Source organism: Homalodisca vitripennis, chromosome 4, assembly GCF_021130785.1.
Source record: "Homalodisca vitripennis isolate AUS2020 chromosome 4, UT_GWSS_2.1, whole genome shotgun sequence".
Classification (NCBI taxonomy): domain Eukaryota; kingdom Metazoa; phylum Arthropoda; class Insecta; order Hemiptera; family Cicadellidae; genus Homalodisca; species Homalodisca vitripennis.
The window spans coordinates 164734555-164758283 of NC_060210.1; the positions used below are offsets into that span (position 1 = coordinate 164734555).

Genomic DNA, 23729 nt, shown 5'->3' on the forward strand with positions numbered 1-23729 from the left:
AATTATCTATTTTACTGCAAGACACAATATAGGAAATAATACTTAGGCTTCAGAAATAATCCAAAAGACTTGTTTAGAATCATGTACAGCGACATTTATTTATTTATATATATATACTATTATTAAAAAATCTAATGGTGTCTGTATGTGGTGATGAGTGTTTGTGTGTGTTTTACTTAATCCCGTAAAAACTACTGGATATTTGTATTGACGTTTTACATGGAAATTCATTGTTAGAGTCACTGGTTAACATATACAACTATTTCTATTTCAAAAATCCCAGCGTACCATGCTCCACTGGTCTTGAAAACTTCCTTTTTGGGTTAATCAGAAGATAATAAATGTGTTTTTGTAATCAACTGTTCTTTGTGAACATTATAATGTGACAACACAATCATAAATTTGAGTAACATTTTAATTTTTTTACATTGATGATTTGAAAGCATAGAGTAAGCTTAAAAGTAATAATACTTATTATTTCAACCTTTTCTGTAATCACTGTTAACACAGAGGTTATTCAGAAAATAAAACTGGAAGTTTTAGTAAAAATACACCTTAATTAAAATTAAAATTTTAGCAAATTAATATTAAGTATACAGAGCTTGATCAGTAGCATAATGCAGATAGTAAAGAAAAAGTTACTTACTTACTCTACAAATTTAAAGGCTGATATAAAACCATCATAGTTGTTTTTATTTTACATAATCAGGGTTCTCGGAACTGCATACATTTCTATTTTCTTGATCAGGGTAACAAAACAAACTGAACCATAGTACCAGAAATAGGACATTAAACTGGAAGAAATTTACAATGGCTGAAAATAGATGCTTTATGGCCAAAGTGGGCTTCTCAGCCCTGTAGGTATGTATATGTATGAATATATATATTCGGTAAGAACCATACAGAATTTCAATAGTAACGCGCTAGTAAAAACCCCAGGCAACTGTTACTAGCTCAATATACCACAGTTTGGTAAAAACCACCAGCTTTGAATGACTTACCGACAATACAAATCAATAGAAACACCACATGTGAATATAAGACAAAATGAACTGTGAAATAATTAGAATTATAAAATAAGATATTTCCTTTGCTCTTTTCACAAGAAGTCTAACAATTGCAATACCACCAAAATTAAATAAAGTACAAAATATAAAAATATTCAGATTTGATAAATCTACTAGCCAATGAGACATGATTGGTTGATGTTGCAGTGAGTGATGCGAGCGGCAGATATGGCGGCAGTTTCTTGTGGGGAAACACTTACTGGGTGGGTTCGGCCACACTCTGCATGCAAACGTCCCATTCAGACAGCAGGCCACCCTTCTTACTGGGCTTCTACATACTGAGAACTCACATCATGCTGGACAAGCACATCACTCCACAGGCATGTTTAGTTATAGTTACAATATATTATACTATCTTAGTTAATTTACTAAGTCTTAAATATACAAAAATAATTTTTGTAGGGTGATAGGCTACTTTTTATGATTATAATGAAAATAGTACTGAAGCAGATAAACAAACCAAACTCAAACATCTTGAAACCATGGTGAGAAGTGTGTATTATGAAAACTTGATTGATATCTTACACATCAGGTTGAATAATATGACCGTATGATGTATAGAATTAGGGCATTGTGCCATACAACCCCACATGCAGCAGTCAGGTGAAAATCAAGTTGGTAAATAAACTTGAGTACAGAACTTGCGTACCTGTTCTCCTGATCTTATTTCATTACTTGTATCCAGTACTAATCACAGTATCTTGTATGCAGTGTACACAATAACAGAGACAGATTTTACTGCACAGTAGGCAGTAAGTGTTTATCTACAAAACTGATTTCTAGTGTCTGAAAGAAAACCCTGACAAGAAGTTACAGGGGTGGATAAAATCTATTGTGTCAAGTATGTGTGTTTATAGAACAATCTTGATTAGACCTGCTTGCAAGCACTCTCTTAAAGCTCTTATTGACACATAAGAATGTTTTAAACATTGTGTTTAATGTTTATTAAGCTGGAAAACATCAAACGTTATCTTACTGTGATTAAGTTGAATATGTAGTTCTACTGTTTTTCTTTTATTCGTTAAAGTATAATGGTATGTACAAAAGAGTAGATTTTATAAATTATTCAAAGAGCTGTTTTGGATATAGATATTGAAAAATGTAGCTCTAGCTATTTGGAATAGTAATTAAACATGTATGAATGCGTGTACAAGTGTGAGAATAGAATAAAATTATAAGTACAAGCTAGAGGAAAAGGCTTTTCTTCTATTTAAATATATATGGTATAATCTTTTTTACATCTTTAGCTAATGATATATATGTATATATATGAGAGATCCGGGTTCGACTCCTGGCTGAGCAAGTACTTTTTGTGATTCAATATTTATTGAAATTAAAATAAGGCTATTGCCATTTATACAATTTAATTTATGTATATATATATATATATATATATATACAGTGCTCGATTTCTAGAAATTGAGGTACCGGAACTACAACCTGCCGAGACTTATCCCCCACCCCCTTCTATTATATATAATTCCATTACCACAAAGCGGTGTTTGCCTGTGTAAAGAATTAGGTTCTTTAAAGGGAACAAGAAGATTTTATAGAACTCAAACTTCTTTTATTAACATAAATAGCAGTAGAGCGATACAGCGTTACTTTTTGTATTCGGATTCTTTTTAAAATATAGTCTACAACTTTAACTTGTTTTCATAGTATTTCTTTTCTCTTGATCTCTCCTTACTTTTGACAGCTAGCGCTGAGTGGTGTCCGGAAACAAGCCAAGTGTCAACGTACTTTTCTGGTTGAAACAGCCGGAGAGGAGGTTCATTTATTTTTACAAACAACAGGCCAGACACCGTTGTAATTTTGAGTGACGATCTCAGAGGTGTTATTATTAAATTCATTTGAGAAAACCCTCTTTCACATTCATTTGATGAAATGGCAACCGAGTTGATCGATTGCTCGAGCCGACAGAGGCTGTCTGGTAACGTTCTGGAGTAGATATTCTCTGAAACCCGTTATTAACTGCCTTTCATTAAGCTTAAACCTGGAAGCAAGTTCCCTCATTTAGTTTTCTCCGAACGTTATTGGGATGTCTTCAGGCCGTTTCCTAGTGCCCATAACTTTGAAAGTTTCTGCTAACTTAGTGTCTTTTTCATTTAACAGTCTCGCTTCAATAGACGTTTTCAGTACTCCGTAAAATATTTCCGGGTTCATCGGTTGGTCGTTTACTCGACCAGCTTTTGTTTGGAGAGGAACACTGAAAAAAGACAAGTTGTCAACTGCTTCTTGGGCCATTTTAGAGTATAGACCAGGAGTTGTTTTCCTTTCTTCGAATAAAGCAACTACGATTTGCAATTTTCTATTTGCATAGCTCAAATCTGCGTTGCAATGCTGTAAATCTTCACTTAGTTCTGAAAGCTCTTGTAAAGCGTCAGCCATCAAACCCAGGTCTAATATGAAATTTGTATCTGTGATTTTGTTGAGGAGGCCAGAAAAAGTACTTCTTTCTTTGTTGTCTCTAGTTGTATCATTTGAAGCTTCTTTGAAGTGTTGTACTAACGCCTCGTAAGACTCCCATACAGCTGAGACAGATCTGAAACTAGATGCGACCCAACGGGTGCTCAAAACTCTTCCAATTTTTAGAATTTCTGCCTCTAATAGATTCGCACAGTTCCGGAGTTCCCTACTGTTCTTTGGTGAGGCGTGATAGATAACATAGATTTTATCAATAAAGGATTTGAATCTGCTTACTCCTGAAACAGATTTAATAACGTCTAAAACTGATAGCTCAAATCTGTGGTTTGCACAGTGCCAGACAATAATAGAAGGGAATTCCTGACAAAATAATGCCCCAATTCCTTTGTGTTTTCCGAGCATGGTAGCAGCACCATCACAAGTTAAGCTTGTCAAGTTATCGCTTAAAAACTGCTCAGATAACCCATTTGAATGAAGGCAGTACATGTATTGAAGTAAAACTGTATTAGTAAAACTTTTATTAGCAAACTCTTACATATACACCCTATTTTCACATTTTATGCGCATCGCTGCTTTTTGTTATATAGTGTTATTATAGTTTCTTAAATTTGTATAATGCTTATGTGTTTCTGAAACTAGAATAAATTTGAACACAAAATGGCTATCTCACTTTTATAGTTTTCTTACTATAACTTGGTTTGCTAGGTATGGTCCCCCCAAATTAAAAAAAAATTTTAATTTTGAATTTCATGGAAAAAAATTGTTAGTAAAAATTTTTTTAAGGCCAAATTTAAATACTAATATTAATATATGTTTAATTCTGGACACAAAAATATATACTTCTATATAATTACTTTTAATTTATATTTTTTAATAAATTTTAAAAAAACCCTTGCACGAGGCTCGAAAACATGCCGCCACTACAGGAAAAAATGACCGCCAGTTGGAGGGTTAAAGGATTGATTTTCTTTAACAATCTTGTATGCCGTTCAAAATATTTTTTCAATCACTTCTTTTTCCTGGGAACGCTGTTTCAAGATATTTTTTCTCCAATGCTCTGTCTTTAGCTTCGGATAAAATTTCATCTGCTGCTTTATGGCCAGCACTCTCTTTGTGGTCATGAATTCTTTTCCTTCATAAGGTTTGTTTTTTTCTCTTTTGTGTCTCTATAACTGTCTATCTCACCATTTGCCCATTCTTTTGAAATTTTCATGCCTGTTTTTTTCTTTAAATATAAGATCCCAACTTCCTTACAAGTCCTACATCCTAACATTCCATTTTTAATAAACAACCAGTCATAACTTTTTGCAAAATTCTGTTTTTTTTTTGCGAGTTATTCCAACAATCTGGCAAGTCATTTGTTGCATTCAATCTGCTGTTCTTTTCCTTTAGGGGGTTTTTCACATTAATTTCTAAGATGGTTGTGACGTCGATGAAATCTGTTGTTCATGGTTGTCTGAACATGCAACAGTTCCTCTAAGTATTTTACTGTCTTTTGGCTCCATGTAAAATATGCATTGTTTTTATTTTCGTATAGTAGTTGTTTTTGTTATTACTATTAATTTATTATTATTATTTGTAGATCTCTTTATTGCTTGTTATCACTTTATTTAATGCTTCTTATTGTTTAATACTTATTTTATTTCTATCTTTTTTAATATATTAATTATTTTAATCCTTAATCGCTGGTTTATATTTATTGATTCATATCTATTTCTGCTTGCTTGCACTGTTCATCTAGTACCAAATTGTTCATTTGTTATCTATTTATATTTCATTGTTCATAAAATTATTTATCATTGTTTATCTATTATAATGGTTAAAAGTTGTTTTTTTTCTCTCTCTCTTTCGTTTGTTGATATTCTGGGTTTTGTTTCTTTCTTCATAGTTGATCATTGTTAGCTCTTTCATATTTTATTGCCTTGTTGTCTGTTAGTCATCATGTTATTTTTCATAGTTTATTATTGTTACCTCTTATTGTTTGCTAATTCATTTGGTCTTTTGCATTTTACATGTATTAATTCATCTTAGTCAGGTTGTTTTTGTATCTATTATCATATTACTCTGTTAATATTAATGTAATTGTGTTGCAGCTTATCTATATTAGCCTTTGTAACTTTTTACTATATTTTTCACTGAACGATGGCAAATGTCCGGAAAAATCCTGTTTCCTTCACAATCCTTCCATCGTCAAAAATAAACCTTCAAACAAAGAAAAGTAATCTGCTAATTTTTTGTTCATTTTACTTCACAATAAACACTTCACTAACAAATACAAAACACCAGAAAAATATGTAACCTCAATGAAGTAACATAATAAATGCAAGAAAACCACGTTTTCGATGGAGAGGCGCATACACATTTGAAAACCACTACTACTGACCAACTGAGCGAATGCGTAATACGACACGTCGACACAGCACAGCCAAACGTCGCTGATGGAGGAGAGGAACATGTGGGGGGGAAGTTAGTAATCAGGCGCGAGTCTATATGCCACTGACGAGGGGGAGGACGCATGTGAAGGAGGAAAGATTAAGAGGCTTCTGGCGCATTTTAAAACTGTAGCACTTCGAGATAGCTTCGTGATACATTTGAATGTTTTATTATTGATTGCGAGGTAAACTATAGTAAATCATATATTTTAAAAATTTGATGTTCATAATAAATTTGTAATTAACTCACCAATCAAAAATTTTGGCTTTTTGGTACAGATTATTATTATAATTTTTTGAAGGATAGAGGTCCCGGAACGCCGTTCCGCTGCGTTCCGTCTCAAGTCGAGCCCTGTATATATATATATATATACAGTGAGCTTGAAAATGCTCGGAACGGTTTAATAATTTTTTAACCATTTCTTGTAAAGCAATGAGACTTGGTATATCAATATTACCCATAAAAATAAAATTTTTTAAGTGATTGTCAGGTTTTATCTCATTAGGAGGACAGCCTGCAAGGAGTCAGCAGAAAATCTTAAATTATAGCATAGGTTGAGATGTACATAACATTAAAGGTCTTTTATAGTACAACACAATACCGCAAATGGACCTTAAAAGGTTTACCCCAGCCAAAATACCTAAACGTTGTGTTTATAATGAAGTGCTTGGACTAAGGAGTATAAGAAAGATCTCTCAAATGCAGAAAAAGTTACTCTGATAGATTTTATTTCAATTTATAGCTTATGATATTACCTAGTGTTCTCAATTTCTAGGTTATCAAACACAAAAACTGCCCATTGGACATTTTTTTAATTCATTGTGACCAAGAACTTTGAATGATTGTACCTCATAATGAACTCGTTACCAGTTTTGTACATGAACAAGTAAACTGTAACAGCTAAATCAGTTACGGATGGTAATAATCTAATTAGTTCACTTATTATTTATACAGTTTCAATTGCATTCAACCTAAAATCTTCAGAGAAGGATTTTAAATCAAAGACATTATATTTTGTAACTAGGGGCCTGGCTTTAAGTCTGAATCAGTGTCTTGTTCTAGATGAGGTCTCAGCTGATGGGGATCTGCCTTCCTCTCTCCTGCGACTCTCAAGATGTGAACCATGTAATAGAACTTTCTGCTCGAGAGGCCAAGCTTCACTCTCAGCGCTCCGTTGATGTTGTCACTGTCAAGTCCCCTCACAACAAATACGTTATGTCTGAAGATCCAATATTCGTCATTATTATGTAAGTAAAATACATAATGTTAGTTACTACCATTGCTTGGTTAACTCAGTTTGGCTGGTGGTTTGCCACAATTTGAAGAAGCAGTTTCAAGGTTGTTGTATACTTGTAGCATGTCATTCTCTGGTTGTGTAAATGATAATATAAATTATTTTTAATTATTGTATATAAAAAGAAGCACTTTAAAAAAAACTTTATTCTTCCCATTCCCATTTGCCACTGACATGTGCGAGGACCTTCTCAAACAGAATAAAAGGGACTAATAAAACAGTACAAGGTTAATGGTAGCTAAATAGTACTTCCTAATCACAGGCAGGATTTGAACCCACGCTATTTCTATTTCAGATCTAAAGTCCAACCTCTTGTTTGTGCCATTTTTTGTACTGTATTCATTCAGTATTTGAATTCTTACCAGAAACGTATTTGAAACTCAAGCCAGTTTTTACTTGTATTGACAGTACATTATATATCCTAATATTAAAAAGTAAATAGTTTTGTTTATTTACATAAGACCATTACTAGTTTATATAATAATTAATTTATATGGTCTATTGGTTTTATTCTGTGTATCAACAGAAAAGTATAAACATATTAAGAATTGGTTTAATTTTATCGTATTTTTCTGAATAATAAATATAACTATTTAAATAAAACATTATACATTTTTCAGAATCTTACTTCAGTTGCTAATTTAAGAAAATCAAGATTCTCTCTGTACAAGTGTATATAAAAAATTGTATGGTACATACAAAAACACTAAAACTTCTTGAGCCTCTGCTCTCGGGCTCATTTATAAGAGTCATTGTTTTTATCTTTAAAAGTACATACAACAAAAGTTATCATAATAATTGGTAATTCTTTTAATAATGAAAACAATGAGATATTAAATCCTATGTTACTGCACAACAATAAATGTTATAAATCTTGTAAATTAATATCCTAAGCACTAATATATATTGAAAACATTTACAAAAGTACTGGAAATAATTGAAAATTGGAAGATTTATGATGGAACTGTAAATGACAGTATTAATTCATACTTTTTCTCCTATCCAGGGTCTCAAGCTCAATCATAGCAGTATTCCTTATTGCTGGTACAGCTTTGGACATATACAGACAGAGAAAAATAGCAAAGAGAGCCAACTTCACCTACGACAACTACACATTTGTGTTCTCCAAGTCACCTCACCGCAGCATCAACACTGTAGCTGTCCCTGTCAAAATGTCTCGAGAAAATAACAATAGTAAGTTTGATGGTTTTGCTGCTTCATTCAGTATGCTTTCACAATATCTTATTCTCATAACTTCTATGATATTAAGGTAGGACATGATTTCAGGGTTTAAAAAAGTTATGTTTTTATAAGAAAAAATACAATATTGAATATTATGGCACATGCCTCCAGTATTCCTCGAGTGTTAAGGAGTTGACCCTGCATTTTTTATTTCTAATGGTTCCCTAATGTTTTGAATGTCTACAAAGATAGTATTTGTACACGCACAATAAACAGTATTGTTAAATTACACCTTTAAGTGAAAAAATAAAAAAAATATGAGAAGTAAGTGACTTACCTCATTTTGTATCTACACATAAAATGTTGATAGAACTCATTACAGATTAATGATTTAAACCAATAAACTTAAAGTCCAGTTGTTTAATACTGGATTGAGATATTGGAATATCTTCCAGTTACCATTACTTATCAGGAGTGTTCAGTTTGTCATTTAAAAAGGATATTGTCCCAGTTACATAACAGGAAATTGCATGTAAAGCTGCGAGTAACTGCTGGTATTAGTTAAATAAAAGAAGAACAAATTAACAAATCACATAATAGAATCACATACATACAAAACCATTGTTAGATGGAATATCCTACTATTGACTGGAATAAATCACTATAATCTGTTTTATAAACGCATTCAAAAAAATGTCAATTAGTTTAACAGTTTTTAATTATAATGAATTTATATTTTTGTATCTGTAAACTTAGTTTTAGTACACTAATATTTAAATAAATTTAATAATATTTACACTCAGCAGCAAGTTGTTTCAACCAAACCAAGCAATATAAAAGACATAAACACCTGTTTTTGTTTGAAGAAAACTCCAAATTGTTTTTAAAATATTACTTCAAGTCTTTATTGTTATTACCACTGAAAATTAACTTCCAGATGAACAAGTAAATATTAAACATAAAATATAAAACATTCCTTCTCACTCAGTCATAAGAAGAATGAAGATAAAAAATATTGTTTATTGCAAAATGCTTAGGAAGAGTTATAAGCTTTCCAAAACCCTATTAAATTTATGCTTTTTCATGGTCCATAAGTAACAAAGATGTGAATTTTAAATCAGTTTTAACAGCAACCATATTAGAATGAAATAGAATACCAAGGTGACCACATAACATGTCTAAGGAACTTGTAATATTAATTTTTATTCCAAGTTTGAACTTGTTTCAACATTTCTTTCACTATTTCTTGGTCATAAAATATTCGTGTGGGATATAGAAGGAATCAATATTTTGTAAATTGTTCGAGATACAAAACATTGTTATTACAAAAAGTATAGGACATGTTCAATTCAATTAAAATTCTCTTTATTCATGAATGTAGAGTTGATACAAATGAATAGTGTCATACTTAGCACTATACTATTTACATATCACTAAACTAAATTTTTACATTGGTCTAAAACTTTTTAGTAAACTATACAAAATACTATACATATTTAGCAAATCTAAAATATTTCTACTTTATAGTTAATTCTATGAGGAGTTGGGAAAACGTTCTTCTAAAGAGTATAAAGTTTTATCTATTAGAAATCATTTCAGTCTACTTTAAATATATTTAAATTTTGTTATCTCTGATGTTCTGTGATAACAGATTCAGAAATTTCATTCCCATAAGGCTTGGTTTCTTTCGTACATTTTCAAATTGTGATTATGTTTCTTTTATCTCTAGTATTGTAGGGGTGAGATTGTCAATTTGTATTTTGAGTAATTAGATTATTTTTGGCAAATAGGAATTGAGTCAAGAATATATTGTTCATGAACTGTTAAATTTTGTACAGTTTTAAAACGCTCTTTTGTTGTTTTATTATATTTCAATTTTGATACAATTATTATTGCTTTTTTTGTTGTTTTAGAACAAAATCCATATTTTTATTACAAAAATTATACCATATAAAAAGACATACACCAAAAGACACGTGAGACAATATTCACTGAATATGTATGCCTCTGTGTTTTCTGATTACAAAAAAGACATTCTACAAAGTAATTCCTGAGCTTGTCTCAATTTAAGTGTCGATCAATAAATATTAAGCCCAGAAATTTTGTACTAGTTTTACTTTCAATTTCCTGAGATTTATAAATAGTCAATGGTTCAACCAATTGTTTGTTGTGTGCATTTTAAATCTGCCACTGTAATTAGTTTTTTGTGCATTCAGTAATAAGTTGTGCTCTTTCAAGAAACTGTCAATATTATAAGCATTCCAGAACACCTTTATTTTTTCTGTAAATCCATAAATAATGGAGTTGTGAATTTTATTTATAGTTTAAACAGCCGCCAAATTGGAACAGAATGGCATAATGAGGTGGCCAAAGAACTTAGTTGAGATATTTATAAGATAAGTTATTGTACCAATTTTCTACTTGTTTGGAATAGTAATCGTTTCTATAAGCCAAATTCAGTTTCTGTTTTATATTATTTTATGAAAGAAATAAAAGCAATTGCTATTATTTTACACAAATATTATTTATTCTCGTTATTTCAATGAGAGTACCATATGGTATTTGTTGAACAGGTAGTCATCCTTCAAACGAATCTGCAGCTGATGGCAGTGACCCGACCACAGAGAGTAACTCCGTTACCAGTGATGAAACTGTTATAAAAACAGGTAAATATACAGCGAATAGTGAACTTTCAGAATGTATTAATATATGTTGGGGTGTACTACAGGGGTCTGTGATTGGCCCATTGCTATTCCTGATAATGATTAATGACATAGATTCATAAATTATAATGTTCCTTGTAATGTGATTTATTTTGCTGATGACACAACCTTGGTTAATTCTAGTGTGCATATAAATAATCTAAATAAGACTGTAAATATTCACTACAAGAAGCTGTTGGTTGGTTTAGAGCCAACGGGTTTTTATTAAATAGGGATAAGACTCTGTTTATTGTATTCAGCCAGAAAAATGTCTGTCAAATTTACCAATGTACAACAAAGGTCTTAGATGAAGCCAAACTGCTTAGTATTGTACTAGATAAGAAACTTACCTGGAACAGCCATACAAACTATATTTGTAATACATTGTAGAGGGTAGTCTACCTTACATGCAAATGTGCCAAAATTATAACTTAAAGTAGCCTATTTCAGCTTCTTTCAGAGCATACTGTTGTATGGCATTACTCTGTGGGGCAGGTCAAGTGGAGTCAATAACGTATTAGTCATTCAGAAGGAATTTGTCAGACTATTAGCTGGAACAGGGTTTAGGGACCATTGTACAACTTTGTTTGCACAGGAAAATATTTTAATTATATATATAGTCTGTATATTTTAAATGTCTTATTAGATATTAAGAAAAAAGCTAATTCTTTAACTTTAAGATCAGATGTACATATGGAAAATACAAGAAATTGTAACAGTCTTGACACATCGTACTGTAGACTAAGTAAGGTAGCCAGTAACTATAAAATTCAAGGCATCAAACTATTCAACAAGCTTCCTCTGGAGATAAAAACATTAAACCTATATCAAAGTTTAGAGACATTTTGATATGTAGCTTTGTTAAACATCCTTTTTATTCTGTTATATAATGCTTTGGTGCTGATTTTAATGCTACGTTTAAGAGGTCTTTATTAGAGAAGGGCATAAATACTATATAATAGGTCTATTTCTCCTAGATAGATAAGGAAGTAATAGATATACACTGTGTATATGTAAATTTCCATGAACATGTCTATTACACTTATATGTTTGGAATGATAATAAATAATTCTATTCTATTCCAGTGTTGTCAAACGAAAAAAATGCCTCACTTAATAAAAACAGTTTCTACAATGAATTGTTTCAATTCTAGGTCTTTTTAGTGAGATTCTTCTGTCGTTTTCAATAAGAAGAAATCTGAAGACTATATGTGACCAGTCAGTAGGAGCAGATACGATACCTACTGTACATGGTCTCCGTGCCATCTCCATGGCTTGGGTCATACTAGGACATACCTGCATCGTTGCATTCAAGTACTCTGGTTAGTGGTTAGCAATATAATATATTTTAATACTGATCAGTTACTCATAATTTTAAACCATTTTAAACTTACTTGTATCAAACAACTCAGTATTGATTTATAATTTAACACAGTAATCATAAAACAAAAGAGTAGTTATTTGTAGAGTATTATTGCTCATTTCTGCATATGAGATAAAAAGGACTCCACTCTCCATTACTGAAAGGTGAGAGAACTGGAAGCCTAAGCTCCTTTTGTACATATACTAATAGCTCTGAAAAATTCCTGATCATCCACTAAAGTAATTTGCTTTGTGCATTTAGCTTTGATTGCTACATCTCTGTAACTTTGGTTTCTATAATAGACAAACCACAGATTGAATATATAACTGTGAACAAATCTGTAAAGTACCAGTCAAAAATATTTATTCTTGAAAATCTACATAAAGACCTAAATTCTAACTTTCCAGCTCTATTTAAGAACAATAACTTGGAATGTATGAGATAACCTACATTTCGCATGACATGTATCCTCTCAATCCTCCTATTTTATGAGTGAAACTGCTGCAGAAGGGGAATGCGGATTATTACAGTCAATTATTTATCAAAATCAATAACTGATTGCAGAGCTCAATGATCTATCACTCAGGTATCTCGAGATGGGTAGAGAGATCTTAACATCACCAGAACAAAGTTGGACACTTATAATTAAAGATAGATTATGGCATTGATACACTAGAGAAACAGAGAACACAAATTGAGCACCAATCACATAATTAATTTCAGGAATTCACCGTGGGCTAGAACCAGGAATGAGTATTACTTCTCAGGTCTTTTAAATGTTTCACTCAACCAGGGGTTCAGGGATAACCAAGGGTTCACTCACAGTACTGTGTGTTCATACGACTTTAAACATAAACACAGTCATTGCCACATGGAGGTCTGGAGATCTACCTTGTCTTACTCTGAATAATCAGAACTCAAAATCCTGAACTGAAAATATCAGAAGAAAAACAATCAGGCAAAGGCCAAGAAGTGAAAGAGTATTTAATGAGCTTGTTTTATTCAAATATATTTGGTTGTGTAGTACAAATAGATAATATCAAAATTTCAACATTTTAACCATATAACAAGTTGTTTGTCAAGGTAATGTGGATATCAGCATTTTAATTTCTGGAATTAATATAATTATCTGAACTATTTTGTAGATAACATGTCTTATCGAGGAGTTGTTGAGCGAGAATTTCTGTTCCAAACTATCAACAATGGTGCCTTTTCTGTGGATACGTTCTTCTTTATAAGGTAATTGTACCCTAATAAAATATTGTCGAGTAATAAAACTGTCGTTTATAAATGAATGAACAAAACATATTTTATAAATTATCAAACTCAATAATAATGAACTAGGCTCTGACTGACTTATCAAGATGTTTAAAATCGTATTAAAATTAAACCAGAGAGTTTAAAATCTATTATTAATTGTCAAATTAATAATGATATCAATTTTTTTTTTAAATAGCAAACAATATTATCTGATTATATACACTGTTATGAATACACTATTCTGTAAATAATAATGTGACAAATATTTGATTGACTTATCATTAATAGTGGACTTACATCAGTGTAATTTTAACTGGAATAAAACTGACTGGTTTTTTTTCTTTTTTCCTTTGAATTGTGTTGTTCAAATATGATGTTAATTAATGTCAATGATTACACGTAGTTTAAATTATATGTATCATTCTTTATTTCTTATAAAGAAATCATTCTTTAAATAGATTTCTTACGATTATTTTTATATAGTTTAACTAATTTGCATCACCAGAAAATTATATTGTAGTTGCTTTATTGTTTTAGTGGACTTCTAGTCTCTTACTTGTACTTCCGTACAACAGCAAAACATGATGTGACTAAGATTACAAGGACAAAAGGGTTTCTTTCTTACGTGCTTCAGTTTATAGGCATGATTGCTTACAGATTTTGTAGGTAAGTATTTTATGTATAATTTTTACTTCAAGTCTGTCATAGTTATAAAGAATATATACACAAATATATTATGAAAAGTTTTTTTTAGTTTGATTTTTCAGTAGTGTGTCATCATTAACTAAACACATTGATTTACAAATAGATATTAAATTAAACAACTAAATTAACACAATGACAAAAAACATCCATTAGCATTATTCCTGCTCTGAAAATATTGGTGCCATTTAATTCAAGTGACAAAAATTAAAAAAAATTAAACAGTTCAGAAGTCATCTGTCTAGAGAAAACTACAGGCAATAAGGTGGAAGAGAATACATTCCTAAGCCCAGTAACTCTCATAATTAATGGCTACATGCCTGAAACACTAAAAGATTTAATTGAGTATTGTAAGTTTTATTGGTCCTTTAACTGTTCCATTACCTAACTTCTACTAATTTGCTATACCATTTTATAAAAAGCTAACAGGAATGTACTCAAAAAAAATATTGAGTGGGTAGTAAGTGACAGCACAAGATTTAAATTAATTACAAGATTCATATTAGTTAATTTACTATCTATCTACATATTATTATAAATCATATGGTTATTTCACCGTTAAACAACGTTATATTACTTAATGGACCATCCTGAATATAATTGTTACAATAAATTTATCCCTCATCCTAAGGAACTAACAACTTAAATAGTGGATTACAATGTATTCCTTAGCTCCTTTCTTGGAATGCATAAATGAGAAAATGAAAAAATGTACATAATAAAAATACTGGTTGGATCACTCAAGATATAATAAAGCACTTTCTGAAAGAAGAAGGAATTTACATAATAATACTGACGTCATTAATAATGTAATATTTTTTCAAAAAGACGACTGTAAACAAACTAAAACAAAGTACAAATAATGCTTGTGTTAAACATTCTAATATTAAGATGAGGGCAAGCTGGCCAGCTGTAAAAATGAACTAGGTCTCAATATTTCATACTAGAACTTCAAACTACTATGAATTTATAATCAATGGAAATGGAAAGGTGAATTAATAGTTTGAAAACTTTAATAACTACTTTTCAAGTATTATTCATAGTCTGAGCATTCCTAAAGTAAAGATGCATACTAATAACATTAATAATGATACAACTTCAAGTAATTTTAAGTAAATTCACTCCGGTGACTACAGCAGAGGTTAGAGAGATTAAGGTTCTACATAAAAAAAACTAAATATGTTGCATGGGATGAAATACCAGTCTTTTTTACTCATGTTAAATGTTAATGTGATATTGTACCTGTACTGTACAAATTGATTAGTGTGTCTTTTGCTGCTGGATTTTTTCCTGAAGAGATTAGACAGCTTTCTAAAAGGGATAAAAAATTAGTTCAATAGTTATCGTTCTATATCAGTTCTTAGAAATATGTCAAAAATCTTTGAAAAGGCACTTTATATAAGACTTTAGTAATACCTTGTGTTCCACTGTTTTACTGTGCTCTACTCAGTACGGCTTTAGAAAATCACTGTCCACAGGCACTGCTCTAGTGAACTTTGTTAATCTCAGATACCCTTGGATGGGTCACAGTTTACTTCCGGAGTATTCTGAGACTTATCTGCTACCTTACAAAACTAGATAGTCTGGGTATTAGGAATTATGCTATTGGCTTGCTCTGTTCATATTTGAACCTGTCGCAAACAGCGGTTCAAAAATAACTGTAGATAATGTTACCATATTACTCTGCCTGGAGTTGGGGTTGAGTTTGGGGTTCTATATTGGGATCTATCTTATTTCTTTCCTATAGCAATGATTTAAGCTATGGAATTCCTAGAAATATATTTATTATATGCAGATTAAACAACCTACTGGTAAAAGAAAAATCATTACATGACAGTTATAACAACTAAAACCATCACTCCGGACATTTATGATCATGGTTTAAAAACAATGTCAATCTTAAATACCTCAAAAACTAATTTTATTCAGTTTAAACCAAAACATCACAATAAAAAATTCATAAAATCACTCAAACACAACAGGGCTCAAACATTGTTGAATCCCACAATTTTCTTGGAGAGTCGATTTTGATCCAAACCTAAAATTAAATTACCATATAAACTTTAGTTAATAAACTAAGTAGTCTACGTTATACTCTCAGCATTCTGTCACAGTACATATATTTAGAAACATTCAAAGCAGTATATTATGCCTGTGTAGAAGCTTTTTTAAGATACGGAATAATTGTGGTCTGATGACACTGACACATAACCAGTTTGGAGATATAGCGTCATCTCACAAATCATGAAGCTCTGGTCTCCTGCATATGGACATGAACATCTAAACTGAACATGTGCTAAAACTAAAAAATCTTTTACTACCTTAAATGATAATGTTGCTGCACATTGCTTAATCACAATGCAGTTCTTAGTAGAACGGGCTTCCTCTCCGTACATTGTGACAGGCTCACATCCCCTTACCCGTTTGTGTAGTGGTGTAGGTGTCAATGCAATAGTACTGGTGGCGTAAATCTGCTCTACAATCAACACTTTCTTTACTGTCGTGATATTATAGCCTTATAATATACCGCTCACAAATAAATCTACGCAGAAGCATACATCTGAACAGACACACACAGGAGGAGCCCCACCTCCAGTGATAGGGAGTGGGACAAACATCTCCTCATCTGTTTTAATCAGCTGTGTGGATCGTGTTTCGCTTGTGTCATTTTGTTTACACTGCTACTTTCCTATTCTATGCCTATATTGCATTTATGTGTGGTAGGCCTATACAAGTGTCACAGTCCAAGCGTAAAATATTAATTGAACAGACTAATGCAGCCACAGATGTGTCCAGGGAGCTTGCGGTTTGGTTTGATGTTAGCTGCACAACAGCAATGGCCAGGTCCGGGGATAGAGCAAGCGGATGTGTACAGAGCAGTGGTGGGGATACTGGGAGAGGGTGGTATCACAGCGGTGGAGGGTTATTTACCTTACCCTGCGTGAACTAAAATCGCCCAGTGTTATTTTGTAAGAGTTTACATGTAGTAGACTAGGTTTTTCACACCCTTACTTGTTGTGACAGACTCACATCCCCGTACCTGTTTGTGTTGGGAGTGGTGCAGGTTTCAATGAAGTGGTTCCACTATAATTCAGTGTTTGAGCCCCCAGCAGCTGACCACATCAACTGTCCCAAGTACTGGTGGCGTAACCTGCTCTACATCAACACTCTCTTCCCTGTCAAGGATATGGTAAATATTACCTTAATACACTCATAGTGGATATCTGGAGTTGTTTGGTAGCTCTACTCTACCTAGTCTTATGTTGTAACTAATAATTGGTTAGGTAAGAACTCTAGTCAGATAATAGTGTTAAGTAATTGCAGATTTTAATATATACCATGGTTATTTATTATTCATAAAATTTCCTACAATTATTAACATTATTTGAAAATGATATTTTAGTTGTCCTATTTTAGTGGACTACCATACCCTTCTTTTTGTATTGGCCTTGTATCACGGAACGGTTCCGTGACGGCTAGTCTGGGCTCAAAATTTATATCACGGAACCGTTCCGTGACAAGTACAGCGCCATCTAAATATTTTTTTTTTAAACTCCTTTTTCAACCAAATATTAGTATAAATTAGACTAATATTGTTGTAACACATAAGAAAAACTGCAATACTACAATTAATTGAAATTGAAATGAATAATAAGTTACTATAAGAATATTTGTGCACTACAAGAGAAAAAAATCAATATTCTTGGAATTTTCAGTATTTAGAAAAAGCATTTATTCTGACAAACTATGCATATATTATATATGCATATTCTAGTATTGCTAGGTAGAGAAATACATTTCAAATAAAATAAAAGCAACAATGGGGTATTTTATTTTATATTATTTGAGTAAAAAACAATTCTTTTTTAATTTAAAAAATTCTAAACTTGTTTAGTTTGTATAGCATTATTATTTTTAAATTATGACCAAATATATCACTATCTATTTATTATTAAAGCCCATTTCATGTTAATCCAAAAAGATATAAAATATAACCAAATAACTTGAAAAATAAATTTTTTATAAACATATAACAAAACTCTTACGTTTTTAGCATTTTTAATAGGATAACTCCAGTTGAGCTGATAGTAAAAATATGTAAAAGCGGAGCCTCAGAAGCACAGCTAGCAGCTAACTAGCATTGCCTCTTTAACTAATCTCGCAAAAGTCAAAATTTGCATATACTAGAAATTATGGACTGTGAATTCAAACATTGACAGAACTCAGTACAGCCTGAGAGTGTATGGAATGCAAGCATATTCAGTCCTCACACGCAGGTCACTCTACTCCATCTTAATGGCCAGCAAATAGTAAAAGATTTTAGATTTGTTAACGATATATTTCTAAGGATAAGTTTAGACTTACTAGAGATCTTCAATATTTCTAAACTGTAAACTATGTTTCAGTGCATGCTCTGGAGCTGGTATCTCGCAGATGACACCCAATTTTTTGTTTTGGGCACCATACTTCTGATTATGGCAGTCAAGTATGTAAAAGTTCTCTTCCATTAGCATTGCAACAATCCTTTTCATATAAATAGTGGAAAGTGTGAATTTGTTGTTCAAGAGAATAAAACTGCTATAAAGTATTGCAGATGCTATGAAAATTTTCTACTATTTGAATTATAGATAAACTTCCATCTGTTAATAATAAAATTTAATTGGCATTTACTCCATTGACAAGTAAAGATATGTTTGAAATATTCTAATATGTCATTAAACACCTAAGTATTATATTCTACTACAGTATTTTTCTCCATTACGCCTTCACTGCAGCTCTATAGATTCAATGTAATTCTGTACCGTAAATCATCTACTGCAGTCGACGTGGAAGGAAACATACAATGTAGTTTTAGCATATAATTTCAAATTGTGTATAATGTTTTTAAATTATGATTTAATATTTTAAGAGGAATACCAACAGCAAAAACCCCACAACATGAAGGTTGATAGGTTCACTTATACATTTTTATTATGTTTAATGTTTATTTCATTACGTTGGCCACCACTTAAAAAACAACCTATAATATCTAGATAAAAATGTACAATTAGGGGTTATTTTTGAAGGCCTATTTGTAAATATTTGCTACTAATTAAATACTAGTTATTATTCTAGAGATTTGTGGCATCCAACCTTTAAATAATTTCATACATTGATGAAATCCTTCTTTGGAAAGTACATATAAAAACAATTAGAACATATTTACTTGTATTTCTTAGAAAATTTTATTTTATTAGACAACTTTGTCATGACAATGTATTAATAAAAATGTATTTTGCATTTGTTCATTCTAAATTAAACTGTGGTCTGTCATGCTGGGGCTGTACATTTAAAGAAAATTACAAGTATTCAAAAATCATTAATTAGAATTATTTTTCGGAAAAATAGACGTGAACGTGCTTTTCCATTGTTTTTTAGGCTAAGAATACTTCCACTGTGTGTGGTTAACAGGAGACAACAGTAAAATTCCAAATTGAAAATATAAAATACTGTTGACTCCCACGCAAAATCAGAAAAATTTATCTTCTCTTGCGTGTGTATTTATTCTCTCAGCAGTTCTGCATCAGCTTATATTTCTGTTTTGTTTAATAATTTCTATTATAACATTTGTTTTCAATAATAGAAAAACACGTCCTAATTAGTTAACACGTTATTTTATCAACCACTAGGTATAGAATTATAATATTGTTGTTGTTTTGTTACAATTAATTGATTGTGAAGAGAGAATAAACGTTTCATTTCATTTCACTGTAAATTTTATTCTGAAAAACTGCTGTTCTAGGAATTTTAGAGCAGCAGCCTCCTTAATGGTGATGTTCCTTGTAAGTTCTTGGATAACTACAATGTACATTGCTTATACAAACCAACACATGCCAAAGTAAGTATGCCTATATTGTAAATTTCCGTATCGTTCTTGTCTGACACAGTAACAAGCTTTTGTAATAACGCAAAACGTAAAGTGTTATGGCATTATTTTTATCAAAACTTTTATATATATCTGCTGAGTGTTACTGAAAGACAAAATTTCATTTCTGTCTATATGTCCTCAAATTACCTCAATACAAACTAAACTGTAGATTTGAGATTTTGCACAAACATTCATTTCAATATAAGCAACATCAGGTTTGATAATGGTGCCTGTCCCTCCATGGGATTTGGCTGAGCATCAGTTAACATTTTTACAATGGTCTTGGGTAACCATGATGATGGCAATGAGAAAATTACAGAATAAATCAATTTGTTAACAGAGTTAATGTAGTGAGACTTTAAGATGATAAGTAGCAACACATGTAGCCTAAGCATGTCAAAGGCATCTGTAGATTTTAAATTTTACATAAAACTTGATTTCTATATAAACGAGAATGAGTTTGATGATGATGAATATCTATGGGATTTGGCTGAGCACCATTGAAAGCTTTTGCATGCAATTTTAGCTAAGCCTGTTATGCAACATGTGATCTACTTTACTCATACTTAGTTTATTGATAGTGAAAAAAGTATGAATCTGCAATTTAATTCAGTACAGTGGTAGAATTGTAACAATTATGAGAATATTCCTGAAAAGAACATTATCCCTACTTAAAAAGTACATAATTTATTATTTACTATAGTTTTTTTAACGTAAATGAATATTTGGCATTTTAGCTTTTGGCATATTATTACCATTCCGAATAGCTTTTAAGTCTCATGGGTAAAGTAAATAAAATCTAGCCTCTATTGGTCATCATCTAGTTCTCATTTTTATAATTTTATTAAAACTGAGAGAATGTAAATGCATATAATTTCAAATTATTTTAGATCTAGGTAGAATCATCTGACTCATAAAAGTAAATTGAAGCAACTGATAGCACTTTGAAGAACTAGGGTCCTCTGTGTGACTTTTTCCCTTTCCTTCAACAGAAGTTGACCCCTACCCTCTACTTTATCCATCATGAATATTCTGTCACTCCAGAACAAATGCTAAGGTCCTGTTAAGACTAAGTGCAATGAGAGGTTTTCTCAACCTCTTATCCCAAGTGAAAAAAGTCTAATCCTAACACATTTTTCAATACTTATTTAATAACTGTTCATTAAATAATACAATATTATTTCATTTCAACATGGATGATAAAACGAGTCTCCTGAATAAAATTTTTAATAAATGCTCAATATGAGACCTCAATCAATTACAAAGACTGAAAATGTGTTAATGATGTTTTGTGTTGTAGTCTTGACGATCCTTTGGCTTTGTTTGACAAGATATATGACAAGCCATGGACAAGACTAGGCCCCTACCTAGTCGGAATGATTGTGGGATGGGTTCTCTTCAAGACAGATTGTAAAATAAAAATGCACAAGGTAAGCACTGCACTGCACCAGTACCAGCAGTAAGAACATGATTAGGTAACATTCTAATAATAAGTAACAATAGCTAAATGACAATGTCATTCACGAGAATGTATCAGTAGGATTGGCCTTACAACCATTAAATATTAATGAGACGTGATTCCTTCTTTAGTCATGTGTTTTACTTAGTTTAATGAGTAAAATGGTTTAAAAAGTGATTTTTTTTTTTTTTTGGACCTAGAGAAAACGTTACAAATGTATGTAAATAAAGAATAATTTGGAGAATAAGGGATGAAGTAACTCTCTGTCATGTGCTGAGCTCTAATACCAAAAAATCACTAATTCAAACACCTAAACTGTGAGAGGGCTATAATGGTTAAAACTGCCCTCCACCAAAAATACAATACAAAAAAACAATACAACAATTCATGGTAATAAACCCAAAGTACAGACTGTATCATTTCAGCAGTTTTATAAAGTAGAACAATTTTAAAAAGTTGCGAGATACTATGACTACTAAAAATATGACAGCCAAGTTCTCAGTTAACAACCTGAAATTTTTAGACAGTTGTGAGTTGTTACAAGTTTGTCATTCACTTATTAGTAAGATCAAACTTATGAATCACAACTTACCATTAACTACTGAGTCAAGTAAACTACTACACCACATTGAGAGTATACCTTTTTTATTCTTGTTGCAGACAGATGGAATAGACTATAACCATTGTTCTGCTACCGATTTGACACATCTGTATAATAAATTATTAAATGTACAAGTGTATAACATTGTCTAGAGTTTATTGTTACAAGTTTTGTTGTGGTATTGTGCTAATTAGATGTTTGGGTAAGGTTTATATTTAGTGAGAATTAAGGTGTTTCTGGTCTTAAGCCGAGGTTTTGACTTGATTTATAACCTAAAGTTAGCATTTATTAGAATATGTCAGTCAATGTTCTAGAAAATGAGATCAGAAGTCAACGAAGATAAGTTTCTTGTTAGAAAAGTGCTAAGAGAAAGCTACATAGATATTGTCAAAGAACTGTCAGAAAATGATCATAGTTAATATTCTGAGGAAATTAAACATAAAAACAAAGAATGTCCATTGGAAGACAAAGAAGATAACGAAAACAATGAACTTAACCATAAAAATTTCATATATTGCTGGGTGGATTAAAAAAATGAATGAAACTTACACACACCTGGCTGATTTCAATTATAAACAAGAACCAAAAACAACATGGATATGTCAACTGTAAAGTTCATGGCTAACATGGAATTAAAAAAGCTGATAGAATAAGAAAATCTCTAACTAAGAGATTTCAAAATACATTCAAACACTTTGCTCCTGAAAAAACCTGCAGACTATAACTTTAATTTGTAGCCGAAGCGCAAAAATCTACCAAATCCAACATTTTAAGGTATAGTTAAGGCATTCTTGTAAGGTTCTGTAAGAAAACCTCCTTTTGTGTTGAGAGAAAATGTGTAGCTGTGTGATAATATTAAAAAAAGTTAGTACAGTTTTCAGCTTTGGCATTTTAAATGTTTTCTATGTAAGAGAATCCCTTCATAGCAATCTACTGAAATTGAAACGAAAATTTTACTAATCATTTGTACTAAGTCTAGGAAATGTTATAAGAATTTCAAAACACCTTTTGTTTTTCGTCAAGGGTCATAAATGAGTTTCTGTAGGATCTCACATAACATGCAACCAACCAACCAGTTTTTTATATTTGATTACCTAAGGAGAAATTCTCAAAATATTTTTAATGGCTATCTCTTTAACCCTTTGATGTTAAATTCCATAAAAGCCAACTAAACAGCAAGTTTGAAGAAAAATTATGTCTACGAAAATCCAAAGATTAAGTATTTATTGCAATTTAATAAATAGTTATTGAGGAAATGTATTTTTGTTCTTTTAAATTAAATTTAGGAAATTTAAGTTATTATTAAGTTTAAAGGAAATTCATTTCATTGAA

The 23729-nt window shown here is 31.3% G+C and overlaps 1 protein-coding gene across 1 annotated transcript in view; it reads left to right on the forward strand.

Moving 5' to 3' along the window:
- LOC124360521 (O-acyltransferase like protein-like) overlaps positions 1-23729 on the forward strand; it is an 83096-nt gene that overhangs the window by 54876 nt on the left and 4491 nt on the right. The window contains exons 2-12 of the mRNA XM_046814215.1: positions 1215-1387; positions 6990-7174; positions 8228-8415; positions 10977-11069; positions 12259-12426; positions 13613-13706; positions 14265-14393; positions 17454-17619; positions 18836-18915; positions 20212-20307; positions 21638-21767. Coding sequence (XP_046670171.1) covers positions 1215-1387; positions 6990-7174; positions 8228-8415; positions 10977-11069; positions 12259-12426; positions 13613-13706; positions 14265-14393; positions 17454-17619; positions 18836-18915; positions 20212-20307; positions 21638-21767 — 1502 coding nt within the window. The remainder of the gene's footprint in view (positions 1-1214; positions 1388-6989; positions 7175-8227; positions 8416-10976; positions 11070-12258; positions 12427-13612; positions 13707-14264; positions 14394-17453; positions 17620-18835; positions 18916-20211; positions 20308-21637; positions 21768-23729) is intronic.